The 23,271-nt window shown below is 35.1% G+C and overlaps 1 protein-coding gene across 2 annotated transcripts; it reads left to right on the top strand.

The window, feature by feature from the left end:
* The first annotated feature begins 1,359 nt into the window (after positions 1 to 1,359).
* Positions 1,360 to 2,716, top strand: LOC131168621 (uncharacterized). 2 transcript variants are annotated; one of them, XM_058128202.1, is made up of 3 exons: positions 1,360 to 1,830; positions 1,937 to 2,151; positions 2,459 to 2,716. In XM_058128202.1, the coding sequence occupies exons 1-3, from the start codon at positions 1,746 to 1,748 to the stop codon at positions 2,465 to 2,467; spliced, it is 309 nt and encodes a 102-aa protein (XP_057984185.1). In that variant the 5' UTR covers positions 1,360 to 1,745; the 3' UTR covers positions 2,468 to 2,716. The 2 variants fall into 2 exon arrangements, with proteins under 2 accessions (XP_057984185.1, XP_057984184.1); XM_058128201.1 differs by having other exon boundaries at positions 1,433 to 1,830; positions 1,937 to 2,716.
* Positions 2,717 to 23,271: the final 20,555 nt, after the last annotated feature.

The raw sequence follows: 23,271 nt of genomic DNA, 5'->3' as shown, positions 1-23,271 counted from the left end.
TATGTAAAATACTTATATAGTGATTTTCCATTCAAAAAGAAAATTAAAAATCATCAATATGTAAGATTTTTTTTTTTTAAAGGCCAACGTAAATTGTTTCATTTTAACTTTATTTTGATTGATTTGGTACTTTTAACTCTATTTAGCGCTTAAAAATATTTAGGAAAAGAGAACAAATTTAACCGTCAAGGAAATTGAGAAATATATATATATATATATATATATATTATAAAAATAAACAAAAATTTAATTTTTATATGGCATTAATCTTCAACTTTTTAAAATTTTAAATAAAATTTTCACTCTAAGCAATATTAGATATAGAGAAAAACAAATATATATATATATATATATATATTTTCTCGAATGACATCCTTAATTTAAACATAAACTTAACATTTCATAATTGCATTAATCAAACAGTCCATTGCTATTTTTATACTCCAATCTTAAATTAAATTATCAAACAATCGTACAACAAATTTCAATCGATCGAAACTGTTTTTTAGAATAATAATTTGTAAACAAAATTTTCTTCATGAGCATCCAATCAAGTGAAGATCACATGTGATATGAACACTATTTTGTTTTCTTTTTCCCATTCCAAGAAAATGATACCATTATTTTGTTTTATTTTATTTTATTTATTTGGCTATATGAGACATGCCCATCTTTTCACCACAAGATACAAGTTTGGCTAAGGGAACAAACCAAGGACATTAATTTCAATAATGCAGGACATGGGGCTGTCCTGCTTGGACCCTCCAAATTAAAAACAAATAATAATAGATCACAAATATATATATATATATATATATATATATATATATATATATATATATATATACACATTGCTATATTAGAACTTAATCTTAAATTTGATTATGCGGCTAAGGTGCTATCATTGTTAATCTATCTCATGTTTGAATTTTTCATTTATAAAGTACAAGCAGATCATTCAAAAGATTAAATTATCGCTATTTTGTGTTTAAGAGTATGAATTTCGAGTTTCAGTTTAGAATTACGTGAATTTGAAAAAAAAAAAATATAGTATAAAATTGTGTGGATTGAATTTCATTCAAATTCATACAAATTCAAATTCAACAACTAACCATGAGAAAATAATAAATACCCATCAGATGTATACACTGAAATTAATATGACTTCACTATGCATTTGTGTTTTGACTAAATTATGTAATTATAATTATTTTTTATACATATATAGTAAAATCATATTGGCCTCGGTTTATATTCCTAGTGTATCTAACAATTTCACCTCAAATAATATCTTGATAAAAAAAAATAGTATCAGTAAAAATGAAAAAATAAAAAGATAATCGAGTCCTTTTAGTTAATTATCGAGAATGATTAGTCATTCGTGTCCCATGAAAATTGCGTAACACTATATAAGTAAGCTAATTCTCTCCCTTTAAAAGACCTTATCTGAGACTTTTATTGAACGCAACATAAACTAAAGATACTTACTCTCAAGTCACCGAAACAAATTAGGGCAAACTAGAGGGTGGATATGAACCATAAATGTGTTGCAACCCCAGCACATCCACATCGACCCAATTATGTTTGCAGTTGCAGCTAAGCAACCTACTTGCATGCTGTGCAGATGGCGATGGCTTCAATTCCCAAAAGCTGAAACTTAACTTCCCATCCTCTCTAGCTACCTTCTTCATTCCTCATACTTCTCTCATCACAGCCAAGAATTAAATAGCCTTTCAATTTCTCTGAATGCGTGCTGCCATGGAGCTCAAGCACTCCACCATCATCGTCATCTTTCTCCTCTTCCTTCCTCTGCAGACTTGCTTCTCAAAAGGTACATATATAAATACATCCCTTCCTCGATGTATACATATGTATATGCGCGTGTGGTACTAGCTAGTGCTTAATTAATTAATTTACTTATGCATGGGAGGAAGCAGCAGGGGGAATGGATGTGGCGGGGGAAGTATATGTGATAGACTATAGAGGGCCGGAGACACACTCCAACATTCCTCCCCCTAGCAGAGGCAGAAGCAGAAGCAGAAGGCCTTTTGTTCCCAGAGCAGCAGCGGCAGGAGGAGGAGGAGGAATAAGCAGGACCATCTCCCATCCCAATTCTAAGGGCCTTAAAGCTGCTCATGTTGCCGTTGGCAAGGTAACGTTTTTACTTTTACTTTCAATCTTTACTGGCTTGGGTAATTAACCTTTCTACCTCTATGCAGAGAGGTGGATGCAATTAACACACACACAGACAGAGATTTATGTTCTATGTTTTTTTTTTTTTTTCTTTTTAAAAATTATTATGTTCTAGTTTTGGGATATGGCTTTTCATTTGGGATAATACTTGGCTGTTTAAGTGGAGAAGGGTAAAGATACGGACCATTATCTAGTGGATTAGTGAAGTATTCAATGGGTGTTCCAAAAAAATATATATTGTCAGGAATTTCATTTTTGTTTTGCAGGGAAATTAGAAAGTTGATACGTGGATGAAGAAGTTTTGGGCAGGGAGTGATTTTTTTTTTCTTTTTTTTTTTTACTTCTGAAAATATAAGTTAAGAATGGGTAGAGATGGATTTAGTTGAAAGGGTTAATGTGATGGCATGAGTGGAAGTTTTCTGTGTGGTGTGTTTTATTTGTATAAATGAGAGGATAATGACCTTTGTTGTTTGTAGTTTGTACCTCTAATATTTAATTAATATAGTGCCTACTATATATGTCTATGCATGATTGTGATTATGGCCTTGGCGGTTCATGCCCAAACCCCTCACAAGGATGAAGCATTTTATTTTATCTTATTTTTTTTTTATTTTTAATGAATGCACTAAGTATTTTTAAAGAGGCGAAAAAATAATACAACATTAATAAAATTATATACAGACTTTTATTTTATTTTTTTTAAAGAAAGGGTTTTAGAATACGATGGAGAATTGAATCAAGAGCGTTTAGTTGGTTGAACACCGTGCATGCATTGATAGAAATTATGCAAATGCATGCTTGGTTTTGGCATTTGAGAAATCAGAAATTAAGTACCATTGTTTACGAGCGAATGCTTGTCTTTAATTATATAAAATCACATTTGAATTTTTGTGACATTAAACATCTATGATTGTCCTCGAAGCCAATTAAAGATTTTAATAGACAAAAAAAAAATGACCTCCACCTCTGTAACAGTTCTAGGCCTAACTTTGGTAAGATATTATCCACTTTGACCCACTAGCCTCACGGGTTTGTCCTATAAAAGGTGTTTCACTTAGTTGGAGCTCAAACACTCCTTATAAGTCCAAGATCTCCCTGTCACTCTCCCCAAAAAGGCACCTCATTAAGGTGTGCAACTCCCACGCTTATAAGCCCTCGGGATCTCCTAATTGGTTTCGATGTGGGACAAAAACACCCTGCCTACCCTTTGGTGCTGAAGACACCCTGCCTACCCCTCCTGGGTGCTTAACGTGTCACCTTGCCAATCCTCGTGGGCGCTTGACATGACATTCTCCCCCACCTAATTCGGCAATGCCCTCATCATTGATGGTCATCCTGCCTAACCCCTTGGGCGCTTGACATGAGTCGAATCGAAACAGGTTGGCTCTAATACCATTTTCTTTTTGGGGAGAGGGTAATGGCCCCATGATAGAGTGTTGTTAATGTCACGTCAAACACCTAAAGGGTAAGCAGGGTGACATGCCAAGCACCCAGGAAGGGTAGGTAGGGTGTCTTACCAAGCACTAGAGGGTAGGGATGGTGCTTCTATCCCAGATCGAAAATGGTTGGGAGATCTTGAGGGCTTATAAGTGTGGGCGCTACATGCCATAATAAGGTACCTTTTGTGGAGAAGGTAATGGCCACGTGATTAATTGGTATCAGGGGCAACCCGACTCAATTTGAATCACACCAAGAACCCAAGTGGGTAGGCAGAGTGGTCATAGGCAAGTGCCCAGGAGGGTAGGCAGGGTGACATGCCAAGCACTTAGGAGAGGTAGGCAAGGTGTCATGCCAAATGCCAAAAGGTAGGCTGCAAGGTGCTTTTGTCCCACATCAGAAACAGTTGGGAGATCCTAAGGACTTCTAAGCATAGGCATTGTATACCCTAATAAGCTACCTTTTAGGGGAGAGGATAATGGCCTCATGATAACCTCTAATGCATATCAGTAGTGTTTAGGCATGACAAGCATATTTTCATGAGTCGTGAGTATGTCTACTTTATAAAGTAACCTCTTAATTTGTTCTAGATCATAGGTTTAATATTTGCAAAATTAGTTTGTTAAAACATATTATTTAACATCACTCTTTTTCTCCTTTTTATCACCTTTTATTGAATACCTATGCCATTTTTGCATAGTTTAATCTTATATATAACTTTAGTCTATAGAGAACTTATTGAATATGAAGAAGGTTATTCAACTCAAAACAATTCCATTTTAGAAAAATACTATACCTATTTGGAATATTTATTTGATTGATAAAATGGTGCCATGAAATCAACTTTATTAGTGAGTGAGTTGGAAGTTGGAACAATGGTAATGGTTGATTTACATGCAGCAATAAGAACCAAAAGGCAAAAGAGGTAGAAAAATGGCATTTGAAAATTTTTAGTCATGAAAAAGAAGAGAGGTTATATTAGCTCATTAAGCTTTACAAAATTTTCTTACTTAGATAATTTGGAGCCTATTCAGTTGGGGAAAATTATTTTTAATTTTCAAAATAATTATAAAAATTTAACTTATTTTCCTATTTATTCTTCAAAATATAAATTAAAAAGACAGAAAATAAAATGTTTGTTTAGTCGAAGAAAAAAGTTTTTGTTTTTGTTTCTAGATTTCAAATAATGATCAAAACCCCACCTTATTATTCAATTTTTTTTTAAAAAAAATTGTATACAAATTAGAAATCTAGAAAATAATAAAAATTCATCTAACTTTTCTAGAAAATTTTAAAAATAGAAAAATAATGAGGCATTTTTGTAATTATTTGAAATTAAAAAATATATTGGAAAAGAAAACTATTTACCCGTGTTTATTGTTTCCAAATTTTTTATACAAAGGTCGTAAAACCAAAAAGTTGAATTTTTTATAATTTTTTGAAAAACTAAAAATAAAAATTATTTTCCAAAACTAAATAGGCCTTATATTGAGGCAATTAATTGTGAAATGTGTAGGCACAAAAAATTTGTCAATGCCTAAAATTAATTTAATTGATCAATATAAAAATCTATTTGACTAATCATCCCAATAAGTATAATTAATTAAAGATGTATTGTATTACATAAAAGGAGTTTAGGCTCAATATTTAAATGTGGATCTAACTAGTGAAATCTAATTCACCAACTCATTCCATAAGCCCATGTCTTGTATAGGTGGTGAATATTTTTAGGTTGATTGATTTAGGGTTTTTTTGAGACGGTGACGACGCGACGAAAGTTGCGACTGTCAAGGTTTACAGTTGGCAGTGGCGACAAAAGCAACGGCGACGATGGTGAACCAACGACAGCTAACGAAGCTGCGACGGTGATGGCGACGATGACGTATCCAACGGCGACGTGAACCGCCGAGAAGAATCTGAGACGGTGACAACACAATGAAAGCTGCGACTATCAAGGGTAGGGAAAGGATTAGTAACTTCGTTCCCTAGTTTACAGTTGGCGGCGATGATGAAATCCAATGGCAACTTTGTTACAGTGAACCGCTGGGAAGCTTCTACGACGGCGACGTACTACCAGTAGGCAAGTTGCTTGGTTGTGGAGAAATGAACGTAGCTCTCGGGTTCTCTTCTCTCAAGTAGGTGGGTTAAGGCTGAGAAAGAGAACTTGATACGGTGATGACGACGACGAAACTGCGATGGCGAACCAGCAATGGCGACATACAGTGATGACAACGACGTAGCCTATCCAACAACGTTATCGTTACTATGAATTTTCGGGAAGGGACACCGCACGCCAAGGAGGTTGCAGGCACCATCGAAATTCAGGTTTCTTTTTAGCCTCTAGCCATGGCCGCACCGTCTACGGTAGCTGTTATCGGAGGGTTAAGGGGAGGTGTCGATGGTGGTTTACGGGTTGCGGGGAGTGGTTCGGGGGATGATACGGTCGGAAAGGGGGAAGGTTTTGCTGGGGGGAAAATCGTTTGCGGAAGCATTGAAGAGGCCAATTCCATCTTCGAAATTCAAAATCCCTTTGAGGAATCCAGAACTGATTAATGGGGAATTAGGTTTTGTGTTCTTGGATGTGGAAATGGAAAAGGTTGTTGCGGATCTGAAGTTTGCATTGGTGCTTAAATTTCTTTTTGCAAGGCCATCTATCGATGTCCTTCGAAGGCATATTATCCAATCTTAGGGTCTTTCTGAAGTTCCGATGATAAGTTTTATGGAAAACTATTATGTTTTGTTGCATTTGGTGAATGAAAAGCACTACATTCATGCATGGGCACGAGAAGGAAGATGGGTGGCAAGGTGCCAATTTCAGCTATTTAACTAGTCCATGAATTTTGATGTTAACAAGGAGTCATCGATCGCACCACAATGGATTTTCTTACCAAGTTTGCCTTTATATTAATATAGAATGGACTGTTTACAGAGTTTGGACACTAGATTTGGTAGATTCTTGGGTATGGATAATGCCATATTATATAGAACACAAGCCACTGGAGCAAGATTATGTGTTGAAGTGGATTTGCAAAAGGATCCTATGGAGGTTTTCCATTAGTGGTAGGACAAAAACTGAGTTGACAAAGGGTAATATATGAGAAGAGGGGTTTTTATTGTAATAAATGTTGTAGGCAAGGTCACACTGATGTAGTATGCCGGTTTAGAGTAAAGCCTAAGGATGAAAGTAAGGTAGGTATGAGGAAGGAGGGAGATGGGATGGTTTGGAAAGAAGTGGGTAGAAAATAAAATGTTATAGTTGAAGAGGAAGGTCCTATTTTGTAGATTCAGAATCAGAGGGTGGAAGAAAAGAAGAATGGAGATGTAAGTGGTCCTTCAAATGTGAATGAGAAAAATAAAGAAATTGTGAAAGAGGTTATTAATGTGAGTACACATAAAGTTGAAGAGGAATGTCCTGTTTTGTAGATTCAGAATCAGAGGGTGGAAGAAAAGAAGAATGGAGATGTAAGTGGTCCTTTAAATGTGAATAAGAAAAATAAAGAAGTTGTAAATGAGGTTAGTAATGTGGGTACACATAAAGTGGACAAAGTGAACTTGGTAGAGAAGAATAGTGGAGAGAAAGTTGAATGTTTTCAAGATCATAAGTTAGGGGTAATAGGGGTGCTGGTAGAACTGGGTGGTTGTCCTAGGACTGATCAAGAAAACAGAGTTTTTGATGAAGGGGGGGGGGGGGAGAGAAGTTGAAAAAGATAAGGATGGGGAGGTGTTTCTGATGGAGGAGGTGGATGAGAGAAAGGGGGATGAGGAGGGTGTGGTGTGTAGGGATAATTATGAGGTGTTATCTGAGGGAGATATAGAGGTTTGCATTGATACTAAAAAAGAATATTACTCTAACCCAGATAATGTGACAGTGGGTGGATCGAAAGAAAGAAACGAAGATGATGGAGAAGTGAGAAAGTCTAAGAGGGTTAAGGCAGTGCCTCAAAAATTGAACTTATGATAGGCAAAGTTATGTTTTGGAATATAAGAGGGTTGGGCACGTCGAAGAGAAGATTGAAACAAATTGTGAAAGATCATAAAGTTTCAATTTTGGCTGTTTCTGAACTTTTTCAAGATGTGGAGAAGATACGAAGGTGGGGCGGCATTTTTGCAATTTAATAATTTTTGTTCTAATGTAGAGGAAGGTGGAAAGATTTGGCTGTTCTGGAAAGATGATGTTTAGGTTGATTGGGTTGGTGCTTCAAATCAATGTTTGACAGTTTTATTAATAGATGATAGAGGCTCTTTGTTTTTTTACCTTTTTATATGCTAAATGGTATCATATTGAGAGAAGAGAATTATGGGAACAACTTCAGGGGATGTCAAGTTTTGATATGACTTGGGTTGTTATGAGAGATTTTAATGTAATTCAGTCAGATGAGGAAAGGGTGGGAGGTCAACCTCGCTTGGTTTCGTCTATGACTGAATTCAATGGTTGTATTAATAGATGTGGATTATTAGACCTCAGATTCAAAGGAAGTCAATACTCCTGGTGTAATGGCCAACAAGGATTGACGAGAAGTTGGGTGAAACTTAATAAGGTTCTGATTAATAATGTTTTTTCTGTAAAATACGGTGAAGCTAAGACTTCATTGTTGAAAAGAAATACTTCAGATCATTCTCCTATCATATTATAGTTAGGTGCGAGTATGGAGAGGTATGGGCTAGCGCCTTTTAGATTTCAAAACATTTGGAGGTATGGTATAAAAGGGAAGAGACAAGGCTGGCGCAACAAGCAAAGATGAAATGGTTGATTGATGGTGATTAGAATTCAAAGTTTTTCCATGCGGTGATTGCACAAAGAAGGCATAACTCCTTGTGAACTCAATGGTGCTTCCTGATGGTTTGGTGCTGGGAAATATGCAAATGGTTCATGATGAGGTTGTGAATTTATTTTGAGTAATTCTTGGGGCAGAATAGTTCAATGCAAGGGCCAAATCTAGACAGTATTATCCAATCGATGGTTTCAGAGGACTCTATAAAACAGCTAAAGGAAGTTCTAATTGAGGAGGAGGTATATGCAGCTATTTCTTCTATTTTTGTGAACAGTAGCCCGAGATAAGATGGTTTGAGTTTTCTTTATATATGACCTGCTGGAAGATTATTAAAAATAATGTGATGGATGCAGTAAGGGAGTTCTTCAAAGGTGATATGTTGCTTCGATATTTTTGTTCCTCTTATATAGTTCTTATTCCAAAAGTAAAGGATCCTTATTCTTTTGATAAATTTTGCCCAATAAGCCTTTGTAATGTAATTTATAAAATTTTCTCCAAAATCCTTATTGGTAAGCTATCATTGGTGATGAGTGATTTAATATCTTTTGAGTAAGGTGCTTTTATGAAAGGGAGGAGTATTTTTGAAAATATAACGTTTGCTTAAAAGATGACAAAATTATTACATAGGTGGGTGAGAAGAGGGAATATGATGTTAAAGCTTGACATGACAAAACGTATGATCGAGTGGAGTGGCAGGTGGTAGATTAGATTTTCCATACTCTTGATTTGCCAGATTGGTTTTTTAAGTTGATTCAGAATTGTAGTTCTACTCCATGGTTTTCTATTATGATGCATGACACTTACAAGGGTTTTTTCAAGTCTAAAAGGGGCTTGAGGTAAAGGGATCCATTGTCCCCGTATATTTTCATCATCACGAAAGAAGTTCTTTTTAAATTAATCCAAAAAAAATGACTGAGAAACAGATTTTACCGTTTTCGCATCCGAGTGGTGCTCCTATTATATCCTATTTAATGTACGCAGATGATGTTGTGATATTTGCTAATGCTGGTAAAAAAATATGTTAGACAATTAATGGAGGTAATTAAGGAGTATTAAACTGGCCAAAGGATGAATAAAGATAAATCAGCTATTTTTTCTCAAAGAAGTTGGGTGCTTAGAGGAAGGAAGAAATTCTACAAGAGACTGGTTTTATTGAAGGTAAATTTCCTTTTATGTATTTGGGAGTGCCGATCGTAGATGGTAAATTGAAGAGATGTCATTTTGACCCTTTAATTCAAAAAATCAGTAAGAAAATTGAGGGCTGAAAAAGTAGACTGTTGTCTCAAGGACGTCGTCTAGTTTTGTCGAGACATGTGCTTTTAAGCATGTATTTGCATCTGTTAGCTGTTCTAAATGCCCAAAAACTGGTGATTAAAAAGATACAAGGTATGTTTGCCTTTTTTTTTTTGGGGGGAATTTTAGAATGGAAAAGAAGAAAATTAAATGAAGGGTTTGAAAGAAATTGTGTGTTCCTCTGGAGGAGGGAGGGTATAGGAGTAAGGGACATTTCGGAAGTGCAACGGTCATTGTTTATGAAGTTTGGTTAACAGTTATTAACTCAAAATTCTTTATGGGCTAGATTTTTTAAAGTTAAATATGTTAAAGGAGGACATATTGTTCTTTGCATGCCACATGGATTGGATTCTTCTTTTTGGAGGAAAATTCTGCAGTGTATGTTTGAGCTGTTAAGTAAATCTAAGTGAAAGGTTAGAAAAGGAGATACAAAATTGTGGTATGATAAGTTTCTGGATTCAAGACCGTTGTTTTCAGAATGTCCAGATGGTGCATATTCACATATCAGATTAAAATATTTGGTTATTAATAATGTGTGGGATGTGGGAAATTTGCAAAGGATTTTGGGATTTAATAAAGCGGGAGAAGTGATGGAAAGAGTTGGAAAACTTAGAAACTCTTTGGACATACTGCTATGGCTCCCAAAAAAAAATGATTGCTTTAATACAAAATCGGCATGAGATGCTATTAGAGTTAGAGCTTCAAAATTTTATTGGGCAAAGTGGGTTTGAAACAAATGGTTACCGTAGAAAGTTCCTATCTGTATGTGGAAGGTTGCGTTTGAGTGCTTAAGCGTTGATGAAAATGTGAGAAGGGTGGGAGTTTCACTTGTTTCAGCTTGTGATTGTTATGAGATGAGGCAATCAGAAGATGTGGAGCATGTTTTAAATAAGGGAGATCTTGCGGCTAATATATGGAGGAAGGTTTTGGTGGAGGTAGGTGTACCTTTTTTTAGGCACCAAAGCTAGAAAGAAAGAGTCCAAATATGGTTTAATAGGGCTTCTCGATACTCTCAATTGGGAGCATTGATGGGTTTGATTCCTTGTTTAGTAGTTTGGAGGTTATGGAGAAGGAGATGTGTGGCTAGAATGGAGGGGAAATTGGAGAGTAGTACAGATGTGTGGCTGTCCATTAAGTATTGGGTGGGAGTTTTGAGCAAGAACATGGCAGCTATGACTCAGTTAAAGGATGCTGATGTTCGAATTTTGCAGAATCTGGAAGTGCAAATTGTGAATAAAAGGAATAAAACTATGTAAGGCATGAGATGGCTAAAACTGAGACAAGGGAGGTTGAAACTAAATTTGGATAGGAGCAGCTTGGGGAACCCGTGGTGGCATCCTTAGAGATTGTACAGGTTCTTATATTGTTGGTTTTTCAAAATATTTTGGTTCTTGTTCAAATAATGAAACTGAATTGAGAGTAGTGATGGAAGGAATAAAGCTTTGCAAACAATTGGGTCATTATAGTATTGACATTATTCGAATATTGTAGCAAAGTGGATAAGATCTAATAAATGTTCTTTGTGGTATTTGTGGGATTTTTGGGAGCAGTTTATTGGTTCATTGGAGGGAGTAGAATTATCTATAAATCATTTGTATAGAGAAGGGGATAAAATGGCAGATGCTTTGGTTAGACAAGGTGCTATGAGGAGGAATAGTTTGTTAACAAATAGTAGTCAACTTCCTAGAGTGATCAAAGGTTTGTATAAACTAGATAAGATGGGTATAGCTTACATGAGGTATGTTTAGTTGGTTTCCTTTTGGTATTGGTATAGGTTTATTTTTTTCATTTGTAATTTGATGTGTGGGGTGTTTTATTGGTTGTATGTTTCTTGATTAGCTTTGTTTGGATTTGTAGTCCTGTTTTGGTTGGATGTTGGCGTGTTTTTTGGGAGGCCTTTAATTCTTTTTATCAGTATTCTCCCAGTGCTTGTCTTGTAACCACAGTATTCCTCCACCAAAAGTGAGGGTATATCAATAAATAATTGGAGGTGTTGCCCTCCTTTAGTTGAAAAAAAAAATGTCTTGTATAGGTTAGAACACGTTTCAGGATACTAGGAATCTTAAGGTTTCACCTAAGTGATCTAACCCTGCCCCTCCTATAAAATCTTTAATTTGCTTCTAAAAGGGTGCTTCTAACCATGAGCCACACATCAACATATAAAGAAAACCCTAACTTCCACTCTTCGACAGTTCTCTTAAAATTGAAGTTGCCTACGTTTTGTGAAGACGAGTCCATGATTGAATAATAGTATGAAGAAAAAGTCTTTGATTGATTTTCTGTAATATATCCTTTATTTGATCACATATTTTTTTTATTAATTAAGCCCATGCCTACAACGATAAAACACAAATTCATTTTCCCTATAGATTAACAAATTCATCATCTCGAAGATCAACCACTCCTCATGAACAAGCACTATATATAAGGCCAAAAATTACATTTTCTGCGAAGGTTGCATGCAGAACCCCCTTCTCTCTCTAAGAATTCATCCCTTCCACCTTCACTCTACGATTTCGACTTCATTCTTCGTCGGTTCGACGATCGGAAGCTGCCACGCTACTCCTAGGAAGATTCTTTTCAATTCTACTAGAGTAGATCATTGGTTAGGCCAACTTGGGAACCATCCCAAAATTTGAGTAAGTTGGTTAATTTATGTTTTATAGGGTATTTGGTATTTTTGAACTGAGGAAATGTAGTAGATAAAATAATACTGAAATTTTGTTAGGAAAAAAGTAAATTTCAGAGTTCTGAACTGGGAACATCGTGGGTGTAGATTTGGTTTAAATTGTGGGTTTCTTAGTAAGTCAGGTAAGGGGATAAATTAACTCAATATTTTTCATGAAATTAATATATATATATATATATATATATATATATAGCATTCTTTTTTTTTTTTTAAATGTATGTTTAGTATAGTATTTGGGAAGTACTGCCGTTGAACAGGAAAATATATTTAATACATCTGATCAGGAAATACAATTTCAAATCACGTTTTTATGTTTAGAATATTATTCCTATTTGTGTGGCATGAGTATAATTTTCTATGGAAATTATGATATATCAGACTATTATGTTTTCAATATAAGCATGTTACGACAATTTCAGGAAAACCCTAAAAGCAGTATAGGAGCTATGGTTTTAAAGCATTATGCTAACAGTACAGAAATGCTATGTTCAGTAAGTTATGTTATGTTTTATGCCGATTTAGATGTCGTGATTCATATGCTATGTTTTATACCGGCATAGATGTCGTGATCCATGTGCTATGATTTATGCCGGTGTAGATGCCGTGACTATGTATGTTATGTTAGAATTTATGAAAATATGAATACGTTAGGTATTTCTATGAAATATGAAACAACTACATATACATATATGAAATGTACTATATGTTATCAGAACCCGGATAGCTTAGTTTAGTTTTACGAAGTACGATACCGTAACTATATGATTATGATTATGATTATGTTTATGTTAATACTACCACATGTCTTAAATAGAGTGTGGGAGATGGCAGTCGATGAAGCATTATGGGAGTGTTGTAGTTTCCCTGGTAGTTCGGCACAGGTGGAACATGCCCATCGTACTTACATACCTATGTTTGATTTAACATGGTCGGCCAACCATTGTTAGGTCCTGCCTACGGGCTACACAACCCTGTCATATGGGGGGTAAGACATGACAACAACTAGCTATCTATCTTGGGTATTATTTTAGTATTGTACTGTTATATAAGATGATTTACATGATTCATAAATACAGTATGATACGTTATGTTACGATTAATTATGTTTTATTCAGAAATCACACAGACAGTTTTACTATATATGATTTATGTATTGTTTATATGTATAACCCGAAAATACTCATGTTGCCACACACTGATGTTAGTTTATCTCCCTTATTGAGAGGTGTCTCACCCCAATATTACAAACATTTCAATAAATCCAAGTATGAGGGTCGATAAAGTCCCGCAGCAGTAGAAGTTGATCGAGCTACTCTATCTGAAGGGTAAGTAGATGAGTTAGGGTCAGATGGATTTTTGGGCTATGACCCTAGGATACTTTTTGGTCTTTTTGGGATGTATGTATATGTATATGAAAGTTTAAGTAGAACTCTGGTATTGTGACTAGTTGAATGGTATGTATGTAATTTTTGTTTTTCGCTACTTAGGTATCAAAGATGTATGACAAGCATATCCCTAGTTCCCATGGGTCTGGGTTGATCATGATTATAGCATAGCAAGTTATCAGGGTTAATATGGATATTTTTATATGGAAAAAAATAAATAAATAAATAAATATATATATATATATATATATATATATATATATAGCAAAAATAGGCAGGTCGTAACAAGTAGGTTTGGTTAGATTTGTGGGCTTCTTAGTAGGCCACGTAAGGGGATAAATTAATTCAACATTTTTTCTGAAATTACTTATTAATATACAACATTTATTTTTTGAAATTACGTATATTATAGTACAGTGTTTGGGAATACTGCTATTGAATAGGAAAATAGATTAAATACATTTTAGTAGAAAATATGATTTCATATCAGATTTTATGTTTAGAATATTACAGACATTTGTGTGGCATGAGTATAAATTTCCATGAAAATTATGTTATATCAGAATATTATGATTTTTCAGAATAACCATGTTAGAACAATTTTCAGAAAAACCATAAAATAGTACAGGAACTATGGTTTGAGAATATTATGTTAAATATTGCAGAAATTTCATGTTCAGTATGTTATGATTTATAGTTGGCGCAGATGCCGTGACTTATAGTCGGCATAGATGTCGAGAAATTTAGACGGCGCAGATGTCATAATTATGCATGTTATATCAGAATTCAGGAAAATATTATCATGTCAGATATTACTCAGAAATATGAACTAATTATGCATCAGTAATATGAAATGTACTATATGTTATCAGAACCCGAATGACTTAGTTTAGATTTTCAGAGCACGGTACCGTAGCTATCAGTTCAAGTTCAAGTTCATATTCATGTTAGTGTTACCACATATCTCAAATAGAGTGTGGGAGATGGCAATCGATGTGGTTTCAGTGTAGTGCAAGTGTTCCCCTAGCAGTCCGAACTAGGTGGGGCAAGCCCATCGCACTTACGGAGTCTTGTTTGACTTAGCGTGGTTGGCACCTAATCATGTGGGGGTAATACATGACATCGGCTAGCTATCTATCCTGAGTATTATTTTAGTATTGTACAGTTATAGAAGATGTTTTACATGATTACAGAAATTAGTACGATATTTATTATGATATGATGAATCATGTTTTACTCAGAGTTTATACAGGCAGTTTTTATCATATATATATATATATATATATATATATATATTATGTATAGTTCATGTTTAAGCATGACAATACTCATGTTGTCACACACTGATTTTAGTTTATCTCCCTTACTGAGAGGTGTCTCACCCAAGCATTACAAACATTTCGGGAAATCCAGATAGAAGGGTGCATAAAGCTCTACAATAGTAGAGGGTGACTGAGCTACCCTATTATAAGGGTAAGTAGTTGAGCTAGGGTCAAATTGGTTTTTGGGTTATGACCCTAGGATACTTTTTGGTCTTTTTGTAGATGTTTGTATATATATGACAGATTCAATAGAACTCTGGTATTGTGCCCGGTGTTGTATGACATGTATGCAATTTATGTTTTCCACTGCTTAGGTATTAGAGATGTATGACAAGTATATCCCCAGTACCCATGGATCTGGGTTGATCATGACTATATCAGTTTAACAGGATATCAGAGTTATTATGAATATTGATATGTGGAAAAAAAATTATTATTATACATGGAAAAATAGGCAGGTCGTTACAATGTTGGTTTTCAAATTTTGAATCGGGACATTGGATAGGTTGAGTTTTGGAGGGAAAGCCTCCGGGAAAGTTATATATACATATTGTATGATGTAACTCAGTGTCTTTGGACACAAGATAGTAAAAATTCATCGTCGATTGCTCCCATGGATGTAGGCATTGTCGAACCATGTAATTCTTCATGTCATTATTTTATTGCTTTCATTATACTTTGTGTGATTGTGATTCTATATATTTCACTGCCGGTTGCTGCATTGTACAATCATTTGTTTCCGTTGTGCATTCAATTTTCACAACAACTTGGCAGTTATTTAATCAACCAATAAATACCCATAATTAAATAGATAGAAAATAAAACAAAAAATCAAAGATTCCTCAACTGTCTAGGTAGAGAATAACAAGAAGTTTAGAGAATAATTTAGTAAAAATATAAATAAAAAACCCACAATAACTTGAGAAGGTTGGCTTATAAAAGTGAGGCACACCAAAAGGTTGGGGGAAGAATAGAGAGAAAAGTAGTGGGATATTGAAGAAAATTCTAGGAGAAGAATTTAGCAAGTGAGCACTCATATGGGACCAAAGGAAATTTTTAGGGAATAGATAAAGAGAGCAGTCAAGCAATAAACCACATAGAGAGAGAGCACTAAAAGAAAGCACTAAAGCAATAACCTATAGAGAGAGTCTATAGAAGAAAATAAAAGAGATCATAAAGGTGGAAAGTTTGCATTGAGGAAAAGTTGGGAAGAAAGAAGAGACAAGCAGTGGAAAAAGGGCCATAGGCTAAGAGATTAAGAGGAGAGAATCATAACTTCTTGAAGAAGGAGGCGAAAAAAAAATTATAAAGGGAAATAACTTTTTGAGAGTAAGTTGAATTTGAGACTAGGTACGGTCAAAATACCCTGCTGCTTGAAAGAATGTGACATGAATAACATAATGTTCTATAGTTATTGATGGATGATTATTACTGAATATTGGTATTCACTCTATATTTTTAGTTTTGTGAGAAACCCTTAATACTTTGACATAAGCATGCTTGTAGGGCAGGTGAGTGAATACTATTACAAATGAATATGGATGGGTAATTTGTCTGACTAAAATCATGTGTCTCTCGAGTATAATTTGCAAAAAACATTTATATGTATTTGAGTCCTTATACATGAGAGAATCACTATTGGTTTGATAAATTTGAATGCAAACTTTGTATGTTGTTTGCTAATTCTAAAGTGTTTATGCTGATTTGAATGCAATGTGGAATGGGTGATTTTATAATCCTTATGGAGAAACACGATGTTCTAAGTTTCAATTTTGAACTATGTATGGTTTTGTTCAATTTGGATTAGGGGGTATGTTGAAAAATAGTACTAAAATTTAACCCAAAAAAAACAAAATAACCCCCACCCCCCCAAAAAAAAAAATTGGCCCAAAACATATCTAAAAATGAGGTCGAGTTGACCTAGAAACTCAATCAACCAGACCTCAAATACGCAATCAAACAACCCAAATACTTGGTCAACCCTACTCAAATAAACAAGTCAGCCTTACCCAAATGCCCTATTAACCCTACCCAAATAGGTGATCAACCCTACATAAAACCCAAGTCAAACTACCCAAATACCTACGTTAACCTTACCTAAATGCTTGGTCAACCCTATCCAACTACTCAGTCAACATTATCTGAATACCCAAGTCAATCAACTCAAATACCCAGTCAACCCTACCCGAATGCCTAAGTCAACTAACCCTAGAGCCTTAGTCAAACAACCCAAAACCCATACCAACCAATCGAAAACTAAACTCAAACTAACCCGAAACCCAATCAAACCCAACCTAACCTTGATTCTAACCTTGACCCCCGACCCGAGACTTAGCTTGTCTAGTTGATAAGAAAAGAAAAGAAAAGACAAGAAGAATACAAGCCTTGGTCCATTTGGTTAGCTAGAAAAAGAAAAGAAAAGATACTAGGTTTGGGTTTTGTTTGGGAAGAGAAAGAGAAAAAAAAAACAGAGAATAATTGAAAGTAGGGTTCATTCTTGCTTGAGGAGAAAGAAAATAGCAAAGCATAGGAGGTCAATGACTTGGGGTTGCTCGGTTTTGTTTGAAAGAAAATAAAATAAAATAAAAGGAAAGTAAAAAGAGGGTAAGAAAGTGAGTTGTAGAGAAGAAAATAGGTAAAAGAGAAGAAAGGAAAATTGAGAGGAGAGCCCATCCTGGGTGAGAGGGCGAGAGAGGCAATCTTGGTGGCCTATGGGAGTAAATGTTCGAGAGGTGATAATTGGTGGAGGTCTCACTAGAGGAGCTCTAGCAGCAAGGAGCTTTCGGTCTCCATGGCTTAATAGAGGAGTTATAGAGAACCCTAAAGTTCTCTACTCTAGGCTCAAATAGAGTAGAAGGAAAAGAAGGGAAAACTAAAAAATGAAAAAGAAAATAAAAAATAGTGAATTTTCAAATAAAACATAAAAAAAAAATTAAATCTAGACAATTAAATTAAGTTCCACGTGGTGAGATCTTGGCCACTTGATTTGTGTTCTTTAGGTGGCCTGGATTGTGGCCACATGTCACGATCCATGTTGAACCACAGTAGCCAATGGGAGTGCGCTGCACGGTGCCTAGTTGATGAATAAGGGATGTTAGCGTGACATCCATAATGACCTGCTAAAATTATGTATATTCAATTATATGTAATAATAATAAAGACTATGAAATTCCACTGATTCAACACAATCTGCTATAACTAATCACCAACCTATGCAGTGAGAAGCTGTTTACACATAAATCCATAACCATATATTTACAATACAATACCATAGTACTAGATCATTTCCTGTTCTCACGTATTTAACTGAATAAGGTTATACAAAAATACTCTCCACCCCAAATACTCACTCTTCTGACAGGGAGGTACTCAAAGCTCCTCTACCTGCGAGCCTGATCTGCGAGCCTAGCTGGATCACCTGAAAAATATTAATTTAATGGGATGAGATGATGCTCAGTAAGACGAAATATGCTATTGCTAGTGTGTGGCAAATAAGTTACAATACTATGAAAATTTGATTCCATATAGTTATGTATAACTGAATCTATAAATACGGTACAAGATAATATGAACCACCCCCCCCCCCTTTACCCATATTGCTTACATACTCGTATTACTAGGTTTCCATTCATATTACTTCTATTGTACATAAGTATATTCCCTGTTTCTGTAAAACTATACATACATAATAATAATAACTGAAAGCTTCCTTGGATGTATAACTGTATGTTATGATTTAACCCCTCATGACAGGGTTGTACGGCCCATAGGCGAGATCTGGAGGGATTTATCACTGGCTGGCTTATTAGGATAAACCACTATATTCCATTAGTTAGATCAGCCCTCCTCAACCCATATCTAATGGGGAGCCTGTCCACAACATAGGTACGATCGACTTATCTACCATATATTATCTGAACATGTGGTTGCACTCTGAACTGTATATAGTTACGGTACCGTGCTCTGTAAACTGTATCTGTAATAGTCCATCAGGGTCTGATACTATATAGTACATTTTTGTATATAACTATCTGCTTTACCATGATTCTGTAATAGTTTTATTAACCATGACGTTGAAATAAACTATTTCTATAACAACTATATTTCTGTAATTAACTGTAAATATGTATGTCATGGTACTGTAAAACTGTATAATCATGGTATTCTGAAAATTACTGTAAACATGTTTCCTGTCTGTATATTCTATAAAACATAATCTTGAAAATTACTATAAAACATTTCTCTGTACTATATCTATATTCGCAAGCCACACAGTAATTTAAAACATATTCAACATAATTGATAAATCATATAAATTTCTGCTGTGAATAACAATCTGGTAAAAACGTACAATTTATACTAAAAACATACTAGAATTGTCTAGCATAGCATATTTTCCTTACCTGATTTCTGCTAAAAATCCCCTACTGAGACAGGTCCTACACCTGCAGGGTTCTCAACTCAACACCCTGAAAATCATATATCCCAGAACAAAATATTACTATTTCCTTGCGTACTACATTTCCTATAACTGCTGAAAAGCCAAACTTTGACTAAAAGATCTTACCCTAAATCTGGGATGAAATCCAACTTTGTCTCACCGACGATCCGCTTCGGCAGACTTAGGGAGAACTTCCCCAGGAGCATCGTGGTGGCCTCAGATCGTCGATCCGGTGAATGGCGGGGCCAAAATAGAAGAGAGAAGGAAGAGGAACTATAATAACCCGAAAAATTAGAAGGGTTCTCGTCTACGAACACAGGGGATTCGTTGACGAAAATATAAGAGGAGCTTGTCGATGAGAAAAGGTTTCGTTGATGAGAAAATACCAAGAGAGGTTTTTGGGGCAGTATGAAATTCATCGACGAGAGAGGAAGTTCATCGATGAAATTCCTTAAGGACTTGTCGACGAGATGATGTGTCTCGTAGAGAAAATTGGCATAAATTTTCCTCTCTCTCTCTCTCTCTCTCTCTCTCTCTTATAAACGCCTCCCACTCCTTCTCTCTTTGATTCCAGGTCAGTTTCTCACTAGATTGAAGATTTGAGACGACCACGACGCTCCTAACAAAGTTCTCTACAAGTCTGCTAGAGCTGATCATTGGTGGAGTTAGTTTGAAATTCATCCCAAATTCAGGGTAAGGTGTTTTATTCAGAATATGTTTTCCCTGCAGTTATAGAAAATGTTGTATGTAAGAAAATACTGATGTTTTGTTCTAGGGGATGTCGTTTCAGGGTGTTGAGTGGAGAACCCTGCGGGTGTAGGGCTAGAGTTCAGGAGGGCTTTTCAGAAACTAGGTAAAGGAAATATGCTATGCTAGGAAGTTTAATTATGTTAACAGAGATTTTACGTATTTGCATGTATACCAGTTATTATGTAGTATTTATAGAATATGAGTTTCTTAAGTATGTGTGGCCTGAGTGGATATTACTTGATATAGAATTTTATACAGATTTCCAGTATCTCAAGTTATATTGTATATACAGATATGGTTAGATATTCACAGATATTACACAGACAGATATATGTTTATATATATAGAGTTTTTATTCAGATATATATATATATATATATATATATATGTACAAAGATATTTATTCTGATCAGTATACATAGTGTTTACAGAATGTTATGTTTTCCTAAATGCCATAACACTCAAAGTATACAGACAGATTACACAGTTAGAAAGTACAGACAAATTATACAGTTTTAGCATCAAAATGCTATAGATATTACAGTATTTACAGTATAGAGTTATAGTGTTATGGTTATTTTGGAAACATGATGAAAACAGTAAAAGAGTATATATGTATATATATAGTATCAGATCCCTGTGAAAAGATTACAGATGGATACAGATAAAGATACAGAATACAGAGCACGATACCGTTGCTAATACAGATAGAGTGCAACCACATATCTCAGATAGTGTGTGGGTACCGTCTACTGTGCTTAGAGAGTATGCAACTCTCCAGTTCGTTGCGTTGAGGGGGTCAATTTGACGAGATAGCAGCCAGTCCCGCACCTAGGAGAGTATGCTGTTTGGCCAGGCTGAGGTAGTGTTAAGTATATTGACTTATCTGGAGGGCTGACTAGATTAAATCCCGCCTACGGGCCGCATAACCCTATCATGAGGGGTCAAATCATGACATACAGAGTTCCAAGGATAAAGTACAGTTATGTATATGTATACAGTTTTATAGTATTTGATAAATATAGTATGAAATTAGCAATATGAAAAGTAGAAAACTCAGATGATACAGTTATGTTTTAAACTGCGAAAAATGTAAGATATGCTTTATAGATTTATCCTTTATTACAGCTTAGATGTTATTTAAAGTATATGTAACTTAATCGCCACACACTAGTAATAGCATATTTTCACTTACTGAGCGTCGACTCACCCTATTATTCCAACATTTTTTAGGTGAGCCAGTTAGGCGGGTAGATCAGGCTCATGGATAAAGATTTCTTGGTTACCCTAGTTACAGGGTAAGATGGCGTATAGTTTTGTATTTTTGAGATATATTTTTTTGGGGAGAGATGTATTTCATGACTATAGGATGGAAATACTGAGTTCTGGTATTATATGCTATATGTGGTTGTGTGATTTATGTTTCCGCTGCATAGGTATGAAATTGTATACAGTAATACCCCAGCGCCCTTGAGGCCTGAGTTTCCATAACAAGGATATTAGAGAAATTTATATTTAAAAAAAATGGTGAGAATTTTGAGGTCGTTATAGGAACTGTAGGGAGGAGAGAGAGAGAGGGAATTTCTGTCGTTTCTGCTTAAAAATCCGAGATTGGTACAATTTATACATTGGCCTTCGTCGACAAGCCACGTCACCTCATCGACGAGGTCAAGAAGGCAACTCGTCGATGAACTTTCCCCCTCGTCAATGAAGTTCAGAGTCGCCCAGATATATTCTCGATATCTACTCGTCGACAAAGGACACCCTCGTCGACGAGCCCAAAGTGCAACGTCATTGATGAATACGAAGTGTTCGTCGACGAAGTCTGCTGCCTCCTTCTATTTCTGTTTCCATTTCCCTTCCCCTTTATTATTTAAATACCATTATTCTTCGGGTCATTACAACATCACCTAACGAAATGTGTCAGCTAGGGGCTTGTTCCTACCTCTCCGCTATTAACTGAGTTAACCCGGATTGACCCATGTCAACTTGGGTTGACCAGGTCAATTCGGCCCATGTCAACTTGGGTTGACCAGGTCAATTCGGCCCATTCTTCTTTGATTGGTTGGACTGGACTGACCGATTTGATATGATTCAGCTGGTTTGAACCACCACTCCTATTTTATTTCATTTTTAATTTTAAAAAAAGGTTCAAAATTCAAATGAAATTATTAAAATTTGTGTTAAAATTAATAAAAAAATTACAGAAAATCACAAAAAAAATTCAAGAAAATTTATAAAATTTTTAGAAGTTTAAAAATTAAGTAAAATGAAAAAAAAAAAAAAAAAAAAAAAGGAGATTTAAAAATAAAGGAAATTTTGGAAATTTTCTTTAAAAGTTTCATGAAAATACCAAAAAATAGAAAAAATAAAGGAAAATTTGGGACCTCTCTTGTTTGTTTTTTATCACTTTCTAGTATATTCTGACACTTGTGTGGTTTTTCATTATATGTTTTGCATATTACTTGATTTTGTGACAGTTTATTTTATTGTTTGCTTGTGTGCTTGAGTGAATGTGTTTGCTTGTGTGCTTGAGTGCATGTGTGTACCTCCCCTAGGAGAAGGAATTTAATAAAACAAGGTTATGTAGTCCTTAATCATCTACTAAGGGGTGAAGAATCTAATAGAAACACTCTAAGTCTATTCGATGGTAACTCTATTAGAATTTTTTATTTCGATGCACATCTTTCGTGTTTGTATGCCTTCCATGGAAGTTTGCTTATATGATTACATGTTTGTAAGTGTTTTGCATGTTTCTCTACAATAATGTTTGCACATGTGGTAGCTTAGTTTTTTTTATTGCATGTCTCTTTTATCCTTGCCTATGTTTGTGTGCTACAAATCATATATCATTTTTATGCACAAAACTTGAAACTTTCTCAAATTGCTCCCAACTATTTCAAATTGTTCCAAATCACTTAAAATTGTCAAAATGGCTAAAAAGGATAAAAATATCTCAAAATGACCGAAATGGGCAGGGGGGGGGGGGG

This window comes from Malania oleifera, chromosome 11 (genome assembly GCF_029873635.1).
Source record: "Malania oleifera isolate guangnan ecotype guangnan chromosome 11, ASM2987363v1, whole genome shotgun sequence".
Lineage (NCBI taxonomy): Eukaryota > Viridiplantae > Streptophyta > Magnoliopsida > Santalales > Ximeniaceae > Malania > Malania oleifera.
This window is presented reverse-complemented; position numbering and strand designations above follow the sequence as displayed.